Genomic DNA, 25666 nt, shown 5'->3' with positions numbered 1-25666 from the left:
GCACGACAATACGCCGTTTGGCGTGCCGCGCTAGAAACAGGACAACAAGACGAAAGTCCGACAACGCGCCAAATCAGCCAGCATAATATAAGGAAACGTAGACATGACATGAGTATTATTTTATGTAGAATCTAATTGTTATCTGTCCACTTAAAGGTGAAGGCAATAATAATAAAAAAACATGTCAGTATTTTCTCTTTATAATGACTAAACAAACCTCGTTTTTATTTACCTTTCCATATACGCAACTGATAATAAACATCGATTTAACAAGACAAGATAAGTATGTCGCCTAATAGAACTACTTTTCCCCATAGATAACGTTTCTTTAATAATGTTGTCTGCAGCTGATATGATGTGTTTGAATCATTGATGAATGTGTATATGTTAACTGTTCTTATATTTCCTATGTTTCGTGACAGACTACAATAATTGATGTGCGATAACAGCTACAAGCCAAGTCTGGCGTGATTGGCTCCGTGATTTACTATTCCTGTTGGTAGTTAATCTCCTTGGGTTCGATCTTTTTTTTTTTTTTTTTTGAAAAATGATTGTATTTTGTTTCATTCTCCATGGCAGACTGTCTATGTGAATCGCATGGATGTTATTTGTATCGACTGATTGTAGTAATTAGATTTTGTAAGACTGGTTGTAAAGATTTAATTAAGTTTTAATTTGTCGTCTGCAACATATGCACGCCGCTCGAGGTGACCCGCAGAAAATCTTCACGTGATTTGGCGCGCGTTGACAAACGTTCTTTTGTTGCAGATTGAGTTAATTTGTAAACATAATCAAGTAAATTGTTGCTTATTGTCAGGGTATGGGGGTAATGGAGTTAATCATAGCATAACCGGAAGTCAGTTCATACTTTCACCGGAAGTCCCAAATCCAACTTCAACCGGAAGTGTATAAGGAATCCACATCTTAAAAATGGCATAATGGTCGTCAAGATATCTGACAATATATCGCTTATATCAAGTTAATAATGCGTATCCACACCGCATTAAATGATTTATTTTAATATCAAATGAATATTTTTTGTCAAATATTTGAGTTTTTTTTTTCTTCTGATTTTTCTTTTATTTAGTTTATTTTCAATTTCCTCACAAACAAGAAATAAAACCACAAATGCGTACGAAATATTAAATTCAAAAAGCATTTAGATTGTTATCATTTAATAAAAGTTAACTTATATTGCCATTAAAGCGCGTCTAGGGACTTGCTGGCGTTATTTTGTGTCGTTAACCGTTATAAGTTTTTAAAATCTATGGTTCTGTACCAACCACCGAGTTCATCCGGGGATTCACATTATGCAAATGAGCGCAGTAAAATCAGAAAATTGATTTGTGATAAAGGAATGTATATGTTCATTTTTAAGCAACAATCGGCTTCATGTATCTATACTGTTTGTCATTATAATGAATGTTAACTTGAATGAGAATGTTTACAGAGCAGTCAATAGTTATCTATTTTCATTAAATAGTGGTCATTAATGTATTTCGTATGCTTATAAGTCCATTTCATAAGATAGCCGAGGATATTTATTTTTTTATCCTTTTTTTTGCCTTATTTTTTTGAAAATCATCGATATATATGGCATGGGTGTCTTCTTCGAGCAATGAAACGTTATTTTTCATGATACGTTTTAAAGTCATAAATTTGATACTGTGTTTGTTTGTTCTTTGGTGGGAGGGTGTGTAATGATTTAAATGATTGTTTTCTGACAGAATAGATAATTTTACACTGATATTCGTAAATAGAAATTGTCTTAAGAATCTTAAAAAAATCCGATTCCTTTCAAGTGATATCATTGTCGTGACCAATGACTATACTATAGTATTTTACTACCAGTAATGTCTTCAGTACTCGCAGGTTGTAAGAATTTGATATATATTTCTTATTGAGAATATTATAAATGTATAAAACTTGCATCCAATTTCAGTAAGTATAGGAAACATTTTTGGAAACACGTACATTAATGCTTTAAGTCGGGCAATAGGAAGTGGAGACACGTAACTAGTACATGTTTTCCAAACTGAACGATTATTTGTTCATAGTAATAGAATATTTTACTGCATATATGCTCATACCATCACACGAACTTCTTCTGCAAAATAGAACTTCATATATAAATCTTTCTCTCGAAACTGTCGCGTTCTCTCGTGGGATTTCCCGAGATCTTGAATTATGCAAATGATTTAATGGGAAAGAATTGGATTCCATTGAACTGTCGGACTTTTTTTGTATAGGAGTTCATTTAATGGAAGATCCTGACATTTTCTTTAAGAGAGAATCTTATAAGGACAGGAGACCTTTAAAGGGGGATTATCAATTACGTCGCCGCTTATGGTAAAAGTTAATTTAGAATCTTGGAGAGAGCTTTTTGCTGAGCTTCTGATGTAGACGACAATATCCGAGAAAATCCGAACGCTACAATCTTCAGACAATTTGCACAAAAAGAAAATTGTCTACTAATTCCGCACTAGATTGGTGGCTATTTATTCTCTGTGTGTAGAGATTAGCGGATTTATGATTTAAAGTTCTAATTTCCTTTGAGGACAACATGCCGTATATTTTCTAAGAATATTATTTCTAAGAAAATTCCATTGTGGTTTATCCGCCTGACGAAAGAATAACATCTCATTTTAGTATTATTAAAGCTTATTGTTCTATGTGTCTCGTCAATTCACAGAAATTGGCGGTACTCAAAATAAAATAAAACTGGTAAAAGAAAAGCGTATGAGACAAAAGGATAAGAAGAAAATTAAATTAAGTCTAATTTTGGATAAAAAAACGACGTATCGCCTATAGAATACGAAATTGGTATTGACGGCAGTTAGTTGTTAGTTTTATGGTTTTTAGCTCGACTTTTCTATGAAAAGGGGAGCTATCCTACTCGCCCCGGCGTCGGCGTCGGCGTCGGCGTTAGCGTTAGCGTTAGCGTTGGCGTCACACCTTGGTTAAGTTTTTCGTACCACCCCACTTTATTTCAGAAGTATTACAAGTATGGCTTTGAAACTTACCATACTTGTTCACCATCATAACCTCCATCTACAGACAAGAGTACATAACTCTGTCAAGGTTTTTGACAGAATTATGGCCCTTTTTTGACTTAGAAAGTGTATTGAGCTTGGTTAAGTTTTTTGTACCACCTCACTTTATTTCAAAACCATTGGAGGTATTGCTTTGAAACTGACCATACTTGTTTACCATCACGACCTTCATCAACAGACAAGAGGACATAACTCTGTCAAGGTTTTTGACAGAATTATGCCCCTTTTTGACTTAGAAAATACATTGAATATGGGTAAAATCCACTTATTGCCTTAACCCTTTGAGATATTGCTTTGAAACTTTTAATGCTATTTCACATCATTACCCCCATCTGTACGCAAGAGAAGGTAACTCTGTCAAGGATTTGTTTTAAAAATTAAGGCCTTTTATCGACTTAGAATCTTGGTTAAGTTTTTTGTACCACCTCACTTTATTTCAAAACCATTGGAGGTATTGCTTTGAAACTGACCATACTTGTTTACCATCACGACCTTCATCAACAGACAAGAGGACATAACTCTGTCAAGGTTTTTGACAGAATTATGCCCCTTTTTGACTTAGAAAATACATTGAATATGGGTAAAATCCACTTATTGCCTTAACCCTTTGAGATATTGCTTTGAAACTTTTAATGCTATTTCACATCATTACCCCCATCTGTACGCAAGAGAAGGTAACTCTGTCAAGGATTTGTTTTAAAAATTAAGGCCTTTTATCGACTTAGAATCTTGGTTAAGTTTTTAGTACCAGTCCACTTTTTGACTGAACTGTTTGAGATATTAATTTGAAAGTTGGAATACTTGTTTACAATCATGATTCCCAAACATGTCCAGGAGAAGGTAATTCTGTCAAAGATTTTATTTGAATTATGGCCCTTAACTGTCAATGTTTTGTATTATAGGCAAGCACTAAAAAAGTCGAGCGCGCTGTCTTACGGACAGCTCTTGTTTATAAAGTTATGTATGTCAATTCCTTTTTAATATTTGTTACAATACAATATGCTTGTATTCTGTTCAAACAACGGGAGATTTATGTTCATTTCGTACATAATCCAGATCTCAATAGATGCACCGTCTTAATTCATTCTCCAACTAGTCTCGTGTTTGACACGTGTATGCTAAGAAAGGATGAGATTGTATAAACTCTGTGCCACTTCTGTCAAAATCGTGATTTTTCCGGACAAAAAAAGCTTCCTCATTCATCAGAGGTTATTATAACGTTGCTTTCTCGTGTATGGCGGTGTCACATTATGCACGAGAAATTCAATTCTCGCGAGATCTCATGACATGTGAGAGATAATGAATTGTTTGGAATGTGACATGATATGCGGGTCTTTGTTATAAGAAATTAGGGAGATTTTCTAGAGAGAATGTTTAGCCTTATGGATGGGGTGTCATTTAATGACGGAACTACAGGTCGCACACGCTGATCTGTCTTGTCTACAATGGGGTATCATCTGGCAATACTATAGGGCGAACTTCCATTCTTGGATTTAATCGATTTGTTTTACATGATGTAATTCATTTGTTCGATAACTCATTTTAATTGAACACATGCCTTTATATAAAGGTAGCCTCATTTTTTTAATTTTTTCCTATTGATACATTTTAATAAGTGGTACTCATTTCATCGCAGTTTTGTTTTGCTTGTAGCATTGTTCATCTAATCATTATTAAGTAAAATAAAATTGACATAACGAATAAAGAGATAAATTCATTATTTTCACTATACATTTCATAAAATATCTATGAATATAAATTAAACTATATAAATCGCCTTCCGCATCGTTGCAGCCTTTAACAAAGTTGCTGGAGAAAATCGTATTAGAATGTTTAAATGTGTTGCTGGACAGATTCCTGCACCAGCTATTGTTTAATAAGTAAAGAGTATGTGCATCTTGCTGTGCATTCACCGCTATTTAATTGAGGATCTGGCGTGCTGCAGTTTTAGATCGCCGATTAAACGTATTTTAACTTACATTGCGTCCGACCAATGCATCAGAAACGTTATACTAGTTTTGTTCATTTTATTATTCATTTGTAAATTATTTGAAATCTTCTGCTGATTCATAATCATTTACACAGCAGTATCATTCCTGTACGTGCATGTGAAATACATATTCGTTTTACATTTGTTTTGATGTTTTTCAATCAACACGAACATTGTTTGTGTAACTATGTTCAGGGAATGATTATGTAATTTTAATTTACAAGTTAATTGTTTAATGACATTATACATGTTAAAACACTTTATCAAACAAAAATCTGTAGCTCATGCATTTATTTCATACGGTTGGTGGACGGCAATTATGATACAAATAAGCAAAATATTTTATACGGTTGTTGGACGATTAAGTGTCAGAATGTGTAAGAGGATTGTCTAAGGAATTGTCCGGGTTTTTTCTTACTTCGGATCTGTGATTCATCTGTTTGACATGGTTTGCTTGCCCGCAACGTGTTAATTTCTATGAGATTTACAGTACCATAAGATACTTTAAATTTTAGGAGAAAGTCGCCCGTCTCTAATATGCAGCATGTAATTCTTTGATAGCAGATAGAAATAATGGTTATAAACGTTTATTTTTTGTGCACTCTTTATAACATAGTGTCAGAATAAAGGCCATCGGTTAACAGGGGTTATAAATGTAAATATTGTCACCTTTTGTGAATGACCTTATCTATATAGCCTGACCGACAGTTTCACTAAAGTACCGATCACTTATGTAATATTTACAGCCTTAAAATCCGGCATATCATTGAAGTAACAATGCACCCGCCAAATAAATTAAAATAAACAAGGTAATAAAATATCGCCTTGGGGAACTCCTGCCTTCTAATTTTATCCGATGGGCATAGATATACACTGGTATTAAAGTCTCCGGTAATAAGTTATAAATTACGTAATGTTGAAATTTGGTCAAAGGTTACTGCTGTAAACACAATGTAACTTTTGTCTTGATAAATTGAAAACTAGCACAATTTAATGTTATTCAAGTTATTCAAATTCAGGGTGTTAGCGTTATTTGGCCAAACATTTAAAAATTTGAATCGCTGTTTCTAGATTAATATATGGCTGACAACGCGTTCTTTACCCGTGTGAAGTAACCTGAATAATATACAGTATTTCCCAAAACAAAAATATTGATGTTGAATCCAAACCAGAGTTACACATTGAAGTAATAATAAAACAAGCAGAACACTTTAACTTTGTATTTTGCAGCTGAGATATATACTTACTTCGTGTGACGGCTACAAATAAATCGCATCGCTTTTCTTTAACATACCTTGTATGCGGACATAAAATTCATATGCTAATTATGTTTGTACAGATAATGAAATACCTGGCATTATACAAGACAGGGTAAGGAAGCAGCATATTAAATATTCATTGATGGAAGGCGATAGTGTGGGCTATTCATCTTTTGAAATATCAAAGAAATGTAGATGGTGAAAATTTGTGAAACTATACCGCTGGTCTGGATGTGGTTTGGAAATGTGAAGTGTTGAAAACCACTTACAGATTGGTCTCTAGCTTGTAAATTATTCAAACTTTTATCTTATTGGTTCGGGAGGGAAACGCGAATGCTCTTGCTTAAAGGAATACTAGTTGTGAATGCAATTTTGCTAAAAGCTCACATCTAAAATGCATTTTCGTGTCTCGTGTTTCAAAGACACTTTGCCCGAAAACCGAAAGACATATTGAATTATATTTCAAGCTGATTGCACATCAAAAGATAATTAATGTGATTGCAAAATGATCAGGGAATTCATTTATATATTTCTGAGCTGCAAGTAGTAAGGGAATATTTAAAATATCTGGGGCCGATGGTCTTTTTTCATTTGTAATGGTCGGCATTGATTTAATGGAATTTATTCACCAGATTGTTCATTGTTGCTAAAGATATCGTATAACTTTATGACAAGATTATCTATTGTAAGTGTAGAAGTACGTGCATAAATAGGTTCGAATAACTGGAGTCTATGCATCTCTTTGCTCCAGTTCCTGGTGTTGCTTTACAGTTTATTACACCCAAGGTTAGCCAAAATCACCTTTCCTGAGACCTATACTTTGTTGATGCACCGTAAAACCAAACAAACCAACCAATCTTCGTTGCTCGAACTTGCGTGCATTCCTGTTTTGATATGCTATAAAATAAGACTGAAAAATACAGTATCTCCGCTTTACAAAAATAAATGACAAGAAAAAAATATGATTAACAATATTATTGGTACGTGCATCACATATCCTCAATTTGTCTTTTTACTGACAATACTTCAATCCCTTGCATTTGTCTTTTATAATAGAAATGATCAAAACGTGTTTTCTGTGTTCACAAGAGGGCTATAATCATTTAAATTACAATTTAAACGAAATCTATCATTTATATAATTACAACATTTTACAAAACTTATAAGTTATAACTGTAAGTACTGTAAGCATTCGTTGAGTCGCTGGGCTATTTTACATTGTTTCTGCATCTTGTATGTCTGGATCTTTGTTAGCCGACATCTTAATCTTTATAGGCATTTTTATCAAGATAATCTACTCAACATCGCTCCTAAAAATACTCCTCATACTTCTCTTTCTTGAAATTCGCCATCTGTATTTATCAAGATTTATTTATTCTGACAAGTGTTTAGAAATATGATCTTTCTTTTCAGCGGAATGCCTGTAGTTTTCGCGGAGATACCGCATAGTTGATGCATAATTCTCGTTCCCTTTCTATATTTTCTTAGTTTGTAAGTGCATTTTGTGCTTTGTGTAGTTCTGCTACTCAGTAATAAAGGTCTATATTACTGGAGTCTGATAGTGTGTATGTGTTGTGACTGATGAAAGCTCGTGTATATGGGAGTTCCTTGCTGGAATAATAAACAGAAAAGCTGGATAAGGATGATTTTGTTTAAAGGTAAACCTTTTTCTGCTAAACTCATTAAATATTACATGTAGGTTTGCTTTTTTTAAATGAGTACTAAAACCCAACCGTCTTACAGTCAAAGAAGCGAGTAGTTTTACGTTTTGAGCATATTCTGCGGGATTTTTTGTTTGTTTGTTTGTTTTCATTGGCGAAGATATTGTCTTTACTAAGAAAAACACATATCTGCACCAGGAGTACACTTACAATGTAGTTAAGCATTCTATCACGTGATTTGAATATGCAGTCGATCAAGTGATTAGTGCCAGTCGACCAATGTTGATGGTTATGGCTGCAAATTTAACATGTTTGTTAAATTGGGTGTTCTTGTTTTTGAGTATGTGTGATTGTGGTGGGGAAGGTGGGGTGTAGTTCCTTTTCTTAATTGTCAGAACTTGTTTCGTTTTGTATCTTTTTAAATCTCTGAACCCTTTTTTAGATTAAATCAAATTAAGATCTACTTGTAGCGTGCGTGTTATGAAATTAGTCAATATGCAAATGAAGACATTAATGTAAAACAACAACAACATGATACATATATTTTCAAAATTATGTAACAAATATATTGATGGTAATCTTTATTTTCCAGAGATTACTGTTTCAGTCTCTAAATTATCTATTATGTTGTTGACAGGCGCTGAATGTTTATGGCGGTAATGATTCAAAGCAGACGATAAAATTTCATTGCGGAATTCTCCTCATCTAAACATATAGAAGTATTAAGATACTCAGCTGAACAATAAAACACATGATAAACGTTTATTCTTCCTCCATTTTATTATTGATGTACGTTCCAGATAACATAATTATGCATATTACCACTATTTTTGCACAGGGAACGCTACTTTCGGAATACTTCGGACGCCTATCTTTCGAAATACCTTGGACGCCAAAGAAGAACTCGTTTCGTTTACAAGGCATATTCCAGCGTTAATATCCGCCGTTATTTTCCCCTCGGATACGAATAAATTGTATTAAATACATTTTTTTCAACATAGATTGTATAATAATAGGTTTGGAAATATCACGCTGGCGTCAAAAAAATATACAAGTATAATACATGTAATAATGAAATATAAACACATATATGCTAAACGAAAGCTCATATTGTGTCAAGTACCAGACTACTCGAACTGCATCGTTATCTTTAACAATAGTTTAACAAAGAACACAACGGTTCTACAGTGTATAAATTTAAAAGAAAGAAAATACAATGGGTTATATGGAATTCATGTACTAAATTCAGTGTAAAAATATTTGCAGTAACTAGTACACAATTTGAATACGTAATAAAAACCGTGCTAAAGAACACAATTTTTTTATTGTTCTACATTTATACTCACTTTTTTCACTTAATTTTTATCGTTAATTTTTATGACAAAATTTCCGTTTCGCCGGTGTTGTAACAAGAAGTCCTTTTAGCTTGTCTAAAAACCTTCTTTTTATATCGGACTGTCACTTGATGTCGTAAACTTCAGTCTCTTAAAAGCATGTCATATATATTTTTGTTTTACTTTTTTGCAGTTGTAGATATGTTTGGGAATGTATTTGCGCAAAAGGTACAGTTAGTGCGAAAAGTAATCATAAATATTACTGAATGGAACATCGTGTGTACGAGGTACATAAATAAATTAATAATAATAAATTATTTTTAAAAGGAAAATTGACTTCATTTAGAAGGAAATGTTTTAAAGCATGTTATTTTAATGCAAAATGATGGTATGTTACTTGACGACCTGAATTTAACTTACGTTAGTTCATTTCAAAAATGTTAAAAGTCTTTGGATTTTGCATTGATTTTTTAAAGTAACCGTAAAAAACGTTAACATGTAAGGTCAGTTAACTTTAATATGTGGAGAATTTGTCACTTGCAGTCATCTCTGATATATAATTCTGGCACACGTTACATGGTAGGGATCACTGAAGAAGATTGGTTGTCTCTAAGGACCCTACTAGTTTTCTACTATGTTATGTTACCTTTGTAACGCTAAACTAATGTTATGTTTGGTACAGGAGAAGAAAAAAAATGATAGTATAGTTCTACTTTTGACATACACGTGCCAATGTACTATACGGAAAATAATATTGCTTGTTTACAAATTCTAAATTGTCAATTTTACTGCGAATATAAGCGGGAAAAAACGTCTGAATTTCTCCTGACTTTGCTATGACAACGGGCTGTGATTATTGGAAATGACTGTTTTACTCTATGATGCTATCTGGCTTGGAGAACCTCGACTTTTCCACTGTACTACAATCGATTATCGTCTGCGAAACTAGCAGGTCGCACTGGCGCGGAAAAGCGCCAGCGATAGTAATGGATCGTGTATGTTTTTCATTTCTAATAAATCTGAACAAATGAATGTATCGAACATTTAGGAACGTTTATTCCAAAGTTGTTTATATACTTTGTTAGAAAACTGGATATTATATTTGACGTGTGGTAATACTTTGTTGTTGTCATTGTGTCTGTTGTTGTTGTTTTGGGTTAGTGTTGCTCACGGTGGTTATGACGTATATTCTAGTGATTGTGATTTATCTTAAGTATTAACAGCATGTTTGTTTTATATTCGTTTGCTCTTTTAGACGTTCTACATTTTTTTTTGTTTTGTTCTTGTGCAAATCATACATGTTTTCAAAAGTCTATGCTGAAATTTGTGGCCAGCATTTATAATAATGTGTCGTCTGCGCTACGTTTGTTTACATCTAAACCTACGTTATACGTTAAAACAATTACATGACTGTATATTTACACTTGTATCATATGCGTTGCAGCGTGTTCTATCATGACAATAAACGTAAAAGAAATGTCGTCTGCTGAAATTCCTAGACTATGTTACATACAAGTATAATATGTTATGCTTCTTTCAGACATCATTTGTCGTCTGTCCGTTTGAGATCATATGTACCCGCGTTTTCTTTACTGTTGGTAAAAATCTTGAATTGTAACTTGTACTTTGGGGCAATGTCGTCTGCTTTCTTTACCATTTTTGAATCAGGAAACATTTCTATGATATAGTTTAATTAAACCATTCTAGAACGTTTTCAAGCTTCCATTATTTTACCCATTTGAATATGTTTATTTAGAACTGATCAAATATTGACTTGACCTACCTGATCAAACCAATCCGGACGGGTTTGAAATAATACTTTGACAAATGGCACAAGAAGGTAATCATGTTTTTGTAGGATACTTTTGGTTCAGATAACTTACAATGAGTTACTCAGGTTACTTGCTAAGCATACTTATGCACGCCGACAGTTGTGACTCAATTCCCACCACGAAAAAAGAGCAGTTAGTAATAGCATGATAGTTACATTTTTGTTATTTTATTTAGTTCAAAACTCGGCATAACTCATTCATTTTAATTGGTTTGTAAAAGTTAAAAGGGGAATTAAACTGTATCCACTTTTGACACTACATATGTGCTTCAAATTTCTCAGAAAAAAAAATCAGATATTTGAAGCGAGGTATTAATCACATTTATAAAGGGAGGTTATTATAAATGGGAACTTCCAGTTTAGTTTAATTCTTAATGATCGAGCATAAATTACTACCTATAGGAATTCTACGAAAGTGAACTAAATGATACCCTTTAAAAGGTTATTTTGTTTCATGTTGATACATAATAATGTAACCTATAGTTAGTAACGTTTAGCTAATGTCATTACTAACTATTATATGTAATGCAATGTATGATGTTAATTTTCTTAATTATAACTACATGTGCATATTTATTAATGGTTAAAAACACATACAAAGAATGTTATTATTTTATGAAAAAAATCCATAAAATCTGCTTATCTATTCATCGTTTCCGGTATTTTGCATTCAGTTCTATAATAAATGACCGTCAATTATGTCGGTAAATGTCGGGAGAGGTCGGAAAAACAAGATGAAATGTCATACATAGACAAATTATACTTTCCTGGAATTATGAGCGTTCGCTCTGTGAAATATAAATGATTTATGAACGCTAATATCAGTGCAGTGATTATTGACAGACATGATTTATGCCCAGAATTTTTCTTTCTATATTCCTAATACAGTGATGTCAAGATTTGACACTCGTCGGAAAATGGGTGTGTAGTTGTCATTATTTTGAAGTCAATAACTATGTCTTGGCAAGATACGATACAAAATTCTTTGTAATTATTTAAAAGAGTGCTTTTCTGCGTTCAAATGCTTTTATGAAAATGTAGAAATATGTTTCTTACATTAGATTTGTACAAAAAAATCGTCTGGTGTTAAAATGAAGCATGTTGTTCTTGAAATTTTGTTAAATGGAAAAAATGCATTTCTTTAACATGAAATCAAAGCGTCGCAAGAATGTCATATGATAAAGAACAAGTACATGTAATAATGTAGAAATCCCGTTTAATAAAGAAGTTATGTTGGTATGTAGAGTTGAAAATTAAATGAGATAGGCAAGACACCGCTTCTTTAGCATTGAAAAATGTTGAAGAATGTCATATACGAAAAAGAAATAAAATGTATTGAATCCACAAAACATATTTGTATATGTTAAACTTTGAGAAAGTAAAAAGTTACCATTAGAATAACAAATCGTTAGTGCGATAATTACGCTACAATGATACTTTATTGTAAACGAAAATGTGTTTCTTTTTGATATCTCAAGTCAATAAGATTAAATAATGACGAGAGCTCATGTGGAATTTATTGATCAAGCTATAAAAGAGGACGACCTTCAAGCAACTAGGAAATAAGAAATAAAACAACTCCCATCATTATCGATTATTGCTTTGTTTTAAGTTATAATGGTGTTATATTGACTAAGTTAATGCACATAAAGTGTATATTTATTTGTCTATAATTAGAACGTGTGAACATGATAACATTATAAAATGCGTTGGTCATAAATGTAGTTTTTTTTTCTTCTTTTTTGGGGATGTAGTGTATGTCACTAAAATTATGTATGTTCGTGGGTTTCTATTTCTAAAAACTTAGGTGTAGCCCTCCTGTGCCCACGGCCTTGTTGTTTTTACTTATATTGCACCGGTCAATATTCAGACTCAAGTGTAGTTTAAATAAGTTCTCGACTTTCATCATACATTAGCTTAAATGAAAAACGTGTAATAACTGACCTTTTACTTGTATAAGCCATATTTAGTATAGATTTCTCGTGTTGATTGATTTAATCTTGTAATGTCAAAATGCTTGCATTGCATGGTTCTTTTAAATATACATGTATACACCTTAGTTACTTTCATGTATATATACAGTATTTGGACCACCAAAACACCAGATGACATTTAAAATACTTCATCTATAGAAGCCGCTCAGAAGAAACGGAAAATTAGAAATTTTAAATGTAAGATTGTATGAAAACTTGTTCATTTTTGTTGTCGTTTTTTTAGTGAGCTTCAAAATTAATGTGAATTTCATTATAACAATACTCTCTTCCCCTCTATAAACTTTCATTTTTACGACATGTATTTAAGGCGTTTTATTGATTTTAATCAGTGATCAAAAAGAAAAACCCGTCAATTTCTTGACGGTAAATGATCCGTGCATTGTAATCATTTTCTTCCGCACACAAATTACACGGGCATCAAATCTCAGTCTATTTTCTCCTCGTATTTTTACGCTTCATGCCCCCCCCCCCCCCTTCTTTCTTATTCTAACCTAATGTCTGTCTCGTATATCATTGTCCCATCATTTGTATATGGAAATGGTTTGTTTCACTCCGTGTATGATGTTATTATTATATATTTTGAACTTATCAAACGTGTTTAAACAGTCATAGATTCTTTTATTCTTCCAAATTTGAATCAAAGAATATTCCAGTAGTTAACAAAGCTAAAGATAGATTTTGTTTTCAAACATTTTTTTTTACTTTTTCAAACAATAGCTTATTCGAAAAAAAAGTTTGTATATAAAATCTCGTTTGAAAGTATACAGATTAACTATAAAACAAAAGAAAACAAAATCCCTTTGTGCTTAATTATTATTTTGTGTGACAATGGTAAGAAACAGTTCAAATAAGCAAAAATGAATACTTGAAAATGAATAGAATTGACATCATTAATCTGCCTTTGCTCTTTTGATTTGATTTGCGGCTTAAATTTTGGATCAATATTTTGGAGAGATTGTTTAAGATTGCACCTGTCTAGAGAAATACGGATACAACTATAATTGATTTAGTAGGTAATTACAATTTTACAGACTATAAGCTTAATTTCTCTCCAGCAACCGTTCCCATGGTAACGAATATTATAAGTGATTTTCTACTCGAATAAATACGACATTTTGTAAAGGATATTTTTTATATTGTACCGACGTTAAACTAATTGAATATCAGGAAAAAAATACATCGTTATTTTTCATCTATTAGTAAAGTATTGAGCATGTACAAAATAGTTAATGGAATTAGTTTTCTTACATTATTGTGTGGTGATCTTGATGCTAGTTTTCCAAGTAAGTGTAATTAGCTTTCGATTTTGTATCTGTTGTTAAATGGCACAGAAAATTAGTTATAAGAGCGAATGTTACATATTTCTTTGTTTCTATGTTATAAACATTTTTTGTAAAAAGTAGCGGTTTCCTTTGTCATATTTTTGTAAGGCCTTGTAACTGCAGATTTAAATACAACAAATATTCTTGAGTGCATATACAAATTATTACGTTGTTGTATATTTTTGATTAGGAATATGCTGGTAAATTACATAGAGAATTTAGAATGATAATGATATGTCTTCCTCTATTACAAAAAAACTTAGGTTGTAGATACATTATGTTATTTTCAGTTAGTCAATTGATTGCTAGATATGTGCACAATTGTGATCATTTACAGAACAATTATGCCTACTTGCGAAGCATGTGCATTAATTTGCAGTTCAATGGAATCGTCATGAAAAACAATATAATCTGCGTCAAAAACAATCATTTATATAGTTACATTTCTAAAATAATAATGTAAGATGTTATATAAAAAGATTACAATAGACAAACATTGATGTAACATGTATGTTACATGACATATTAAATTCATGTGCTGTTTTGACAAATGACGTAGCTATTTTGAATACCTGTATACGATCAGTAAATTGCTCATGACTCAGTAATTTATAACATTAAAACAAAGCATGTTTTACTATAACTTTTTTGAAAATGATTTACACGAGTGGGATGAACTTATAAAATATCTAACATATCAGTACTGTTCATCACTGACATAATGAGATCACATCTTATCGTCATATCTTATCGTCATATCACATCTCGATGGTATAATGGTGATATAATAAAGAAACGCGCGGGTTGAATACCCGTTCATAATGAACATTTTAGATAAAATATTGCGATAATAATATTTTTCTAAATCATTTACATTAGACAGAAGCTGCGATCTGCCAAGAAAATCGCCGGGATTTGATTGAACCGGTTATCTTAATGGTTTCAAATTTGTGAATAGTTTCAGATTTGTAGTGGATATAAGACTTGAAGAACTATATCCTGTAAACTGTGTCATCTATTTGTTATAGAGGATGCGTTATGGTTTAATAATCTTTATTGAAAACCATTAAATCTGTTATTAGTAAACCGAGACATGGAAACTTAAACGTGAATGGATGAGTTGGATTTATATGATACACATAGAGACTAAGTAACACAGGGATAACCCTAAGTTAGTGTATACAAGATTTCCGAAACATCCCCAAAATATGAATACAAATAAAAGAATCACCAGAACAATATCATGTTCTTTTTCTCACCGTGTCTTATTAGCATAAAACCCAGAAACGCTTAGTCTCTGTTTATACAAAGTAAAATTGATACCCTCTTATTAGACGGAGGTTGAGAGGCAATAAATTTTGTTCAAGTGGACCCGCTGAAGGATTCTTTTTAGTTCATGAAGTGTTTTTTAGATATAAAACTCGTCAATTAAACTTTCTGTCACCGCCATGTCAATTTGTAATCATTTAAAATGTTAAAGAGGACTTCTATGATGCTAATTTTAGTTTGGTTCCCTGATTTCAGCGCTGTTTGGTAAAATAGATAACGAGTCTGATTCCCTGCTCTCATAGACGCTAGAAAACGCAGAGGTTCATGGGCAAAATTATAATTCGAAACTAAATACATGTAATAAGAAACTTTTATAGCATATTGTAAAATTTGTATCTTATTGAAATTTTATAGCATAATTTATATGGTAAATTGTTGACTGGGTAGCAAGTGTATTCAGTCTGTAATACGATAAGTGAATATATTTTCCTAAACCTTACTTGACATCAGCTTTGATGGCGGGCAAAGTATCGTCTGCATCTATTATCAATGTTTTAAATGCAGGTGCATAAATTTTACAGGGTTCTTCTGGAGGTTAAATTGTATACTTAAGAAATTTATAAAATATCATGCGCTCACGTTTTTATGTTAATCTTACAGTAGTATACTGAGTTTTAAAATGCGCGTTTTCTATATTTAACTTAACTAAACCTTTTAGTGTCAGTTCAAGCAACTCTTGGATTTAACCTCTCTGTGGAATAATCAAGATTTGATTGAAGGGCACCTTCAATTATGAACAAATGAGAATAAATTCATGAATGATGTAAGACACTTTGAAGTTGTGTTTTATTGCTCTTTTTATGAAATAATGTGGAATATTTATGAGAAATAACGATACCAGAATATAATTAAGCGGAATTTCTTTAAAAAAAGTGATTTTTGCCAGCTTTACAACTTCGTATGGCGTCATTAAATTTTGTCGTCTGCAATAAGCATTGTTTTTAACATTTATGCAAATAGTTGGACGTCACCTGTCTGCTTAGAAATTATTGCCTGTCTTGGCGACTTCTCTCAACTATCAATTTAGAATGTTTCTCCATTGCATTTCAGCAATTCTCCGCTTGTGACGTCATTATGTCTAACTGTATTAACAGTTGAATATTTTTTTTAATGTCCGGGAAATCGCTTCTATAAACTGTCAAAACTCTGTCTATTGTGGCAGTATTAAACGTCAAGTGGCCTTCATTTGGGTTGACTAACGCACAAATTTGAAAGTATATACATATAAACAAACAGACGTGATAGACGTTTTAAAATATGTTTAATGTTGCAGGAGTTGAAATACGGTAACCATGATCTTCATAGATATGTAAATAATGAAGTCTCAGTGTTGCTGAACTGGACACTAAAAATGCTTTCATTTCAGATTTGAAAAGTCAGGGGGGATTACTCACATGAAAAAGTGCAGTCTATTGTGTGGATTTAACTCAATACAGGATTGGAGCAGTACCTCTAGACGCTTGCAGAAATCATGATCACAAAATAGACAAATATCGTTTTTTTCGCCGATTTTTACATTTTTCATTAATTAGTGTACTTAATTCGGTGTGAAAAGATGAATTAGACCTGTTAAAGTTCATTCCGTTGGGTAAAAAGGCAAGATTTTAGCATTTTATCATTCAAGCGCCTTGTCCGGTATATACCGGAATACGGTATTTAGTGTGGTGCTCCAATCCTTTTTTTAGTCTCACTCCTATTATGTGACGGGATTCGAATTCACAAGGTTGGCTTACTTAAAAATCTACGATCTCGGCAAAGGGCGGGTTTTGGGAAATACCTCTTGACTAAATGTCTCGGTAGTTCTATAAAGATGTTGAACTTTACTCCAGCCTCGTTCTGGGAATTTCCAGCAATATAAATTTCCAGAAGATTGATCTTGGTGTTTTGCGTTTTAATTGTGTAGAGAAAATCTTTCAATTATTCAAGCTATTAAATTTCTATTACAAAAATTCATTGCTTTTACAACGTAATTTGCAAGTTTATGCAGAAATCGATTCATTCTCCTGGTAGTGTATAAATTATTAAGCTTCGAAGAACTCCCCGGAGCTATAAAACTTTCTTCTTTGTAAATTCCATTTCTTAAAAACAATTAGATTTTTATATGAAAACTACAAACTTTAGTTTCTTTCCGTAAATCAAGTATATACATTGTAATATTACATGTAAAGTTTCATCACTTTTCACTTTGATTCAAAGAAAAAAAAACCCGCATTACCTATAGAAATAATTGAATGCTGTAGCATATATACTGATTAAATTATGTTTTTGAGGACTTTCAAATGGAAAAACAACAAGGCACTATAGAATTGGACGTTTATATTAGCCAGTTGTTCGTAGGAGAAACTAATTATGTGCGTGTATAGAAGTGTTTTTTGTATAACATTGAAATTCCGACTCTTTTGGTACAAGTACACTTCCAATGTATTTTACTCAAATACAGCATTCAGTACATTTATTACATGCTTTTCGGTGGTTTATAGAAATATATCAGTGAAATAAAAATGGTAGTTACATTTTTTTAAACAGTGAAATTATCAATTTGATGATTTCACTGTTTTGAATTTAAGCCCCTTACGTTGTTTCAGTGAAATACCAGCGTACACAGTACTGGGAACCAACTTTATGACGTGACGTCATAAATGACGTCACGTTGTATTATTATTTGGCGCGCTTTTCATTCTGTATTAGGTTTAATGTCTTTTTAAAACGTTTCTTTGCATATAACAAAAAGAAAATTTGTTTAGTTTAATGTAAGATCGAAATATATTTCACCTTGTGAACACCAAAAGTTCATATTTTCACGAGTGGCGCAATATACCTTTTGGTGCTCACTCGGTGAAATATATTCCGATCTTACACTGAACTAAACAAATATCCTCTATATATTTAGTAAATACAGGTAAAAAATCTCTGTTACGTATTTAAATCAATAAAAGAAACTCTTACTGCTTTATTGTCAAAAATTGAAAATAATAGTTCGCTAGTACATAATTTGGAAGGTATTTTTTAACCAAAATATGTTCAGTTGACAATAAATGACCGATAAAACACGTGTTTTCAAAAGACTGCATATCTTATTTTAATAATATAATAATTTCCCTCCCTCCAAAACTTTAACATTTGTTTAAACGTTTTTCTTTCATTTAATCATCTCCCATTTATTTCGCTTGAAATCAGCCAGCATGTCTGTGAAGATATTTATATGTTTTGTGATCAGGTATCATGTTAGCCCTGCATGAAACATGCTGCACTGTTTGTTACATTTTGAAACATGCCTATTTAATACACAATTTATAGCCGTCAACGAAACAGGGAGCCTAGTGGTTAACGTTTCGTATTACATGTAATAAAAAAAGTTACATTACATTATATCATTTATTTTTACCATTTTTTATTTTTCCCTTTTCAGGACAAATTTATTCATGATGTAAGCGAGTTTCGGACGAAGAACTTGTTCCGACAGTGAATAAGGAGAAGAAAAAAAACATACATCAACAGTACAACTTAACTTAATATTTGGAGAAAATCGAGGGGAAAAACAGACTTTACACCTTTTGCAGAATAAAGACGGCCAATAACTTTACAGCTTCGTGAAAAACAAAGTGTAATGTGTTACAAATAAATACTCTTAAGTGTCAACAGATTTGGTTAAGAAAACCGCTGGCGTGTGAAAAAAAATGGTGTGAATAGCTACAAAGCGAAAGAACATCGTTGTATCTAGCCATCACCCAAGAAGGACAAGATTTTTATCTTAAGGGGTTAAAATTGACACAAAAACTGTCCTGAAAAGTTGTTCAAAAACCGCAGAGAAAATCACTATAACTGATCTAAATTGTATCATTTAAGAATAACATTTTCTCGATCCCAGAACCAGATTTGAAAACGGGCGAAGATATTCTTTTGTTCACCTTCACTCCGCCCATTTGCCGACATTGTGAATTTTAATTTACAATTTCAATTGAGCGCTCTGTGTACGCGAGACGCTCGATGTTTAAATGAGCTTAAAAGGTGTTTAAATTGACTCTCTTTTGTTGGCGTTAATTTCGGGCTTCACATCTGTGCACTTTTTGGTGAAAGAAAAGTTAAAGCTCGGACGCTGGTTAGGCTGTTTCTAATTTCACGGAGTCTGAATTTGTGTAACCTTTCCTGAGGTAAAGGCCTGTCTTTTTGCTGTTCGGCTGCTGCATTTGATTTAATCCAGAACGGGCGCAAGTCTGGTGTTAATCAAACAATATCAAAATTTAGTTTACTTTCTTGCAGAAATTGATACATTATCCGCACAGTGTGAAAGATTAGTACCTAACTAATTAGCGGCGACATCAAAGGAGCGGGAAGATTAATCAAGGATAATTAGTACGTTCAGATCAAAGGGCGTCGAGATAAACATATAAAAATAGGTAGGAGACGGCGAAACATTTTCATACATGTAGGAGTGAAACAGTTAATCATTTGGACAAAAAATCGGCTTAAAAACAAAATCGGATTATCTACTTTCGATTTCTAATAAAAGTGAACAAGCTTAGTGACCGGTAGCTTATTTATCTTTATATATTAAGATCGGATTGGCAAAGTGCGTAAATATGAAATTCTAAACTAAGATTGGAATTAAAAATTTGACGAATAAATATATTAAACTTCTTTGGAATGAATACCAACTTGCAATAACTTTAAACTAGGACACGCTCATTTTTTATTTTTTTAGAATGAAAACAGAAAAATTACCCGGTGACAGTAATATATAATATATTGACTTTCAATCAAACCGCAGTGACTTACTGACAGTGATGGAATATTAACAAATCGTAAAAAACAGTGTGATGATAAAATAATAAAAAATATATGACAGAATCAGTGTCGTGGAACGCTCTTTACATTTTATTGATAAACCATCTACCCGGATTTTAAAGCGACGTGCGGGAATTCTAATTAAGACAAGTTGGCATTAAAATAAACTGTTAAAAACAAGTGGCAAGTTTGATTTGATGGGAAATCAGCTAGTGACTCTGGAACATACTGTATATAAAGTGGGAACGGATATTTCTCGAAATCAAAAACAAAATTTGTCAGTTGTTTAATCAGACGACAGTGGAGAGAGGTTTTGTGTATAGAAAGATCTGTATAGCATCTTGTTCACGGTGGATGCACCTTAATGACATTGGGTCTATCTCTTGTATAACTTGATACAAAAAATATTTACGGCCGCAATATTGGATTACTTCGCTGATATTATGCGAAAAACTTTAGATCGTTTGATAGTATAGTGACTGCGGTTAAAGCGGAGTTAAAAAGATACTTTTTGTGAACGGTGTTACACGTTTTGGATGTGAAAAGATCACGTTAAATTCTAATGGACATTTGTGTGAAGTCATCTGGTATTTAACGTGATTCTTTTGTTTTATTTGGAATACGGAATGTAGGGAGCTTTTTTGATGAAACGATAAATCCGTATCTTTTTTGGTGAAGATTTATCTGATTCATTGACTCCTGTTTTAACGAAATAACGAGGAATTAACAGTAAATGTAGGACTTTTGAAACAGCTAGTTCACCATTTAAATAAAACTCGATATATATAAAGGGATATCTATTGACAAGAGGAAAAAGGATTTTTATGATATATTATAGTCGTTAAAGGAATTTTTAAACATAGTTAATACTCGGACATATCTTTGTATCCAATATCAAATGCCATTAGTCGCCACGGAGCGTCATTACGGGTAGTTTAGCTATATCAGAAAAAGCCTGTTTTTACATTTAGTAAAATAAACATACGGAATTATCAAAGGAAGATTCGCTTAAATCCTAATTTATTTGGACAAGAGATCATCCTCATGTGACACCTTAATCCTAGGTTATACTCGGGAACTACTTTCTTCGCGGAGGTACAACCGCCGATGAACCGGGTAATGGACTAACCAGTGAATTTTTATGCAAGCCAGCCAAGTTATTTACAGATTTCTAATGTTTGTTCATTTTTGTGGTTCCCTTTCGTAACTGGGTTGTAGAAGACTAAAATTTACGCAACTGAGTGACTTTTACTGTGTGGATTTTAACGTTTTAAAACGCAGAATCGATTTTCCGTGACACGGATTATTGCAACGTCTCAAGCAACAGACATTTATGACTCTAGAAATTTAAAACAAAATAGTGTGAAGTAAAGAGGAAAAAAGGAATTGAGTTGTATTAAAAAATTTGTATTATTTTATACTTGGACAGTTTGTCGATACTGGAATTCCGTTTAAAGTGGTTGCGAATTGTTAATACGCGGACAAGTTTGAATATTGGATATATAGAACGATATAGCAGACGAGAAAAAAGGCGTTAAATATTGATGCAGAAAAGGCAGACGAGATTAGATTAATTGATCACACTTTTTTTCAGTATTGAGAAAATATTCTAAAAGAGAACATTAAACATATTATTGCTGCGTTTCAAGAGGATCAAAATTTCGTAGAGAAAAGCAAATATATATATAAAAAATTGTTCAAACATGGAAAACGGATTTAAAAGACAGAAAGTTTTGCTCGCGGTGTTTTTTATGATTCTATTGACTATGCCAGTAGAATCACTTAATGGAAACTGCGTTCTTAAAGGAAGAATTTATACCGGACTAGAATGGTATGGGTACCTGCTTCGAAAAACTTTTCAGCATAATATTTCTAGAATACAGTACACAATTTCGTATCCCTTGGCAGATTGTTGTGCCAAAATGCTTATATATTATGACGACCAGATGAGAGATCTGTCTCAGGATATGACGTGCCAACAAAGGGAGAGAATTCTTCCAAACGTTAGTAATCAAGTTATCCCCCTTAATGCCGATAACGGAACTCTCGGCTGCTCAGTTTGGCGCGAAACCGGAAAAGAACCTATGGTCGTCTGCATCGGGGAAAGAACTTTAAAATCTAGTGCTCCGAGAACTTGGTTTGTTGCTTTGAGTAGGTGCGGGTCAACTAATCAAATAACTCTGAACTATCAGTTTAATATAACCGGATATTACGGCAACTGTGAAGACGATCCTTTAGCGAATACATACATTCCCCCTAAAGAGGTAGAAGAAGTCAATTCAAACTTGCATATAGCGATTGCTTTAGGTGTAATAGCAGGAATAGCTGTTATTGTGGCTGTCGTATTCATTGTGTTATACATCTTCAGCAGACAGCAAATGAAACAAAAACCGAAAACCAGCGGATCTGTGACGTCATCACAAGCGACAATGACGCAAGATATTTTCTACGTAAACCCATCACTGTCCGATAGGGAGCATTCTGATTCCCAGTACAGTCGATCAAGCTCGGAAAACTATTATGAGGTCATCCCGGACAGGAGAAGTTACGAAAGTATTAACACACAATTAGCCCTCCACGGGCATGGGGGCCGTACTTTAAATCTTGCTTCGATTCCTCGAGAACATAGAGCTAGAATACCATCTTACATATTTGAAGACATACCACCCCCACCTTACCAGCCACCAAATTTACAGGGTCAAGGTCATCACCACCATGCGCATGCGCATCAGCTATCAAACTCTTCTGGACATCAATCTCAAGGGTCAGGATCAGGCCATCCTCTGCTAGGAAACTCCAGTCCTTACGCACCCGGTCTTCAACAACACATTCCGCTGACAACGCGCTTACTTCCAATAAGTTCCGGAAACGGCTCAATTAGTGGACCCGTAACAATGGCAACTACCACTCGAATGCCATTACAGAGTAGTTCTAATGGACTTATGACCAGTGGAAACTCACTACAAGGTCCAAATCATTCTTCAGCTGGAAACTTTCATTCCTCTTCTGGTACTAGTGCAGGTGCGCAAGAAAAACAAAATGGCGGAATTACGACATCAGCCGGAGGACTAAATTCTCATAGTGCTAACACTTTACCGAGGACACAAACAAATGACGATGCCATTCCGTTACAAAATGGCGGACCAATTCAAAATAGTGGAGCTAACCATGGAACAATGGGACGATATCCGCTCCACAACACAAATCATGCGAAACTGTTAAATCATGCATATAGAATACAACAGTTTGAAACAACGGCGTAATGAGCGCCTTAGTGACCATGATCAGATCTGACTGACTGAAAGGAATGCAAGTTATTAATGCATTTAATATTTAATGAGAGTGTTCATTTAAAATGAATGTTTGTTGTTACGTTTGTTTATCATTTAAATATATGTTGAATTTCCATGTTCACTAATCACTATAACAAAACCATTAAGCTATGAAAATAGCATTTCACTTATTTACTCTACTTTTTTAACATACCTGCTATTTCGACAATTGTTTTAAAAATGGTCGCTTACAATATATGAATGGCTGAAATCCTATTAGGAAATTATTATTTTCATATTTTCTCTTTAGATAAAAGTCGTGAAAGTCGTGCAACTAATGGTTATGCATAATTGTTTTGTTATTTTTTCGCTATATTATTCAACATGTTCAACATTCAAGTACTAATCGTATGGATATGAGCAAATTTTTACATTGAATTCAATTTTGACTTTTTCGTAACTACTTTGTGTTTCGTTTGTACTTTTTCGGTTCACTGTTTTACTCGCACCTTTTTTCACAATAGTTCTGTTCTACCAAGAAGTTATTTCGTTATGCATGTAGCATGAACATTTTCATGCAATTTATTTGTTAATATTGATTGTAATTTAAGTTAAGTAATGATAAAATGTAAATTGTGTCTCTTGGTAGAATTTTTGGGTCCATTAGAAATACATGTATATTGTTTGTTTAGAATGTCATGTATATTCCTAATTTTCCAAGGAGACATTAAGATATAACCTATGAAATGGTGCAAAACTTTTTTTCTGCGATGTAAGAAAAGGAAACGCTGAGTAATTTGGTGCGGACAGTAAACTCTTTTTCGAGGGTATGAATATTTTGACAAAGTGTTAATGTTAAGTTATAAATGAATAGGAAATGCATTAATGTAATGGTTTTGATTTTTTCCTGTAATTTAAATGTTGAAAGTTCATGTGAAATATTGATATTTATTGTTTGTACATATTTCAAGTATCGTGTTTGTTATATAGATGTGCTATTGTTTTAAACAAAAGTGTATGCCTGGCGAAACATTCATTTCTTTTAAACTGTTGGCGATAAAAATACTTGTATATCATTTCGTTTATGGAAATGTAAAACATTTTCAAAGATTGTAAGCAAGCAGACACTTGTAGGAGCTGTATGTTTTAATTCTGATTGATAAAAACTGTTTGACACAAATATTATTTTTCATCTTAATATGATGTCATCAAAGACGTCATTTCAGAGATACATTTTTGAGAGCTTGTAGTTTCAATTTGAGAAACAAAATGAGATATGCTTAAAATTAAAAATATTTCAAGCGTTTTTTTATTGTATGCGTATTTTTTCAATGTTTAAGTTTAATAATTTTATATCTAATTCTAAGCCCATCTTGATATTCATGTACAATAAATGCATTTATATATGTTAGAAATTTAGCGCATTTGAACTGCATTTATCTCAATGTATGATTTTTTTTATAGAGTCCTTCGAGTCCTTTGATATTTTAAACACCAACTCCTTTGTGTACTTTGATTTCTTCGTGTGTGAATACGAATTTCTTCAAAAATGTTTTTCTACCATAGTTTTGTTATGAAAATGTTGTATTTTAATAAGATCGTTCAATTAAATGTGCAATTCTAAATTTGTTCAAAATTTTGTGTTCTATATGAATGACCCTAACCCCTCCACATTTTTTCCGCAAAACATAAATTTTACCAAACTTCAGCTGTATTTATCTTACTTAAACACTCGAGTGATTTAAATAATTCAAATTTGTCCCACACTAAAAAAACTTAGCGAAAGTTACTAAAGTTACTTTCATTTGATTGTATAACAATATTTTCAATACGATT

General features: G+C 32.7%; 1 protein-coding gene across 10 annotated transcripts in view; it reads left to right on the top strand.

The window, feature by feature from the left end:
• Positions 1-25455, top strand: part of LOC132744871 (uncharacterized) — a 44563-nt gene extending 19108 nt beyond the window's left edge. For 5 of the 10 annotated variants that reach the window (XM_060733662.1, XM_060733660.1, XM_060733669.1 and 2 more), the window contains one exon: positions 19183-25455. In XM_060733662.1, the coding sequence (XP_060589645.1) occupies positions 22262-23821 (1560 nt within the window). In that variant the 5' untranslated portion in view covers positions 19183-22261 and the 3' untranslated portion in view covers positions 23822-25455. Of the gene's footprint in view, positions 1-7776; positions 7961-10181; positions 10410-14384; positions 14406-16395; positions 16537-19182 lie in introns of those variants that run through there. The other 5 variants (XM_060733661.1, XM_060733664.1, XM_060733665.1 and 2 more) reach the window with 5 other exon arrangements.
• Positions 25456-25666: the final 211 nt, after the last annotated feature.

This window comes from Ruditapes philippinarum, unplaced genomic scaffold (genome assembly GCF_026571515.1).
Source record: "Ruditapes philippinarum isolate M1 unplaced genomic scaffold, ASM2657151v2 ctg2416_1_1_1_1, whole genome shotgun sequence".
NCBI lineage: Eukaryota > Metazoa > Mollusca > Bivalvia > Venerida > Veneridae > Ruditapes > Ruditapes philippinarum.
The sequence above is the reverse complement of the archived record's forward strand: the minus strand, read 5'-3'. Positions and strand labels throughout refer to the sequence as shown.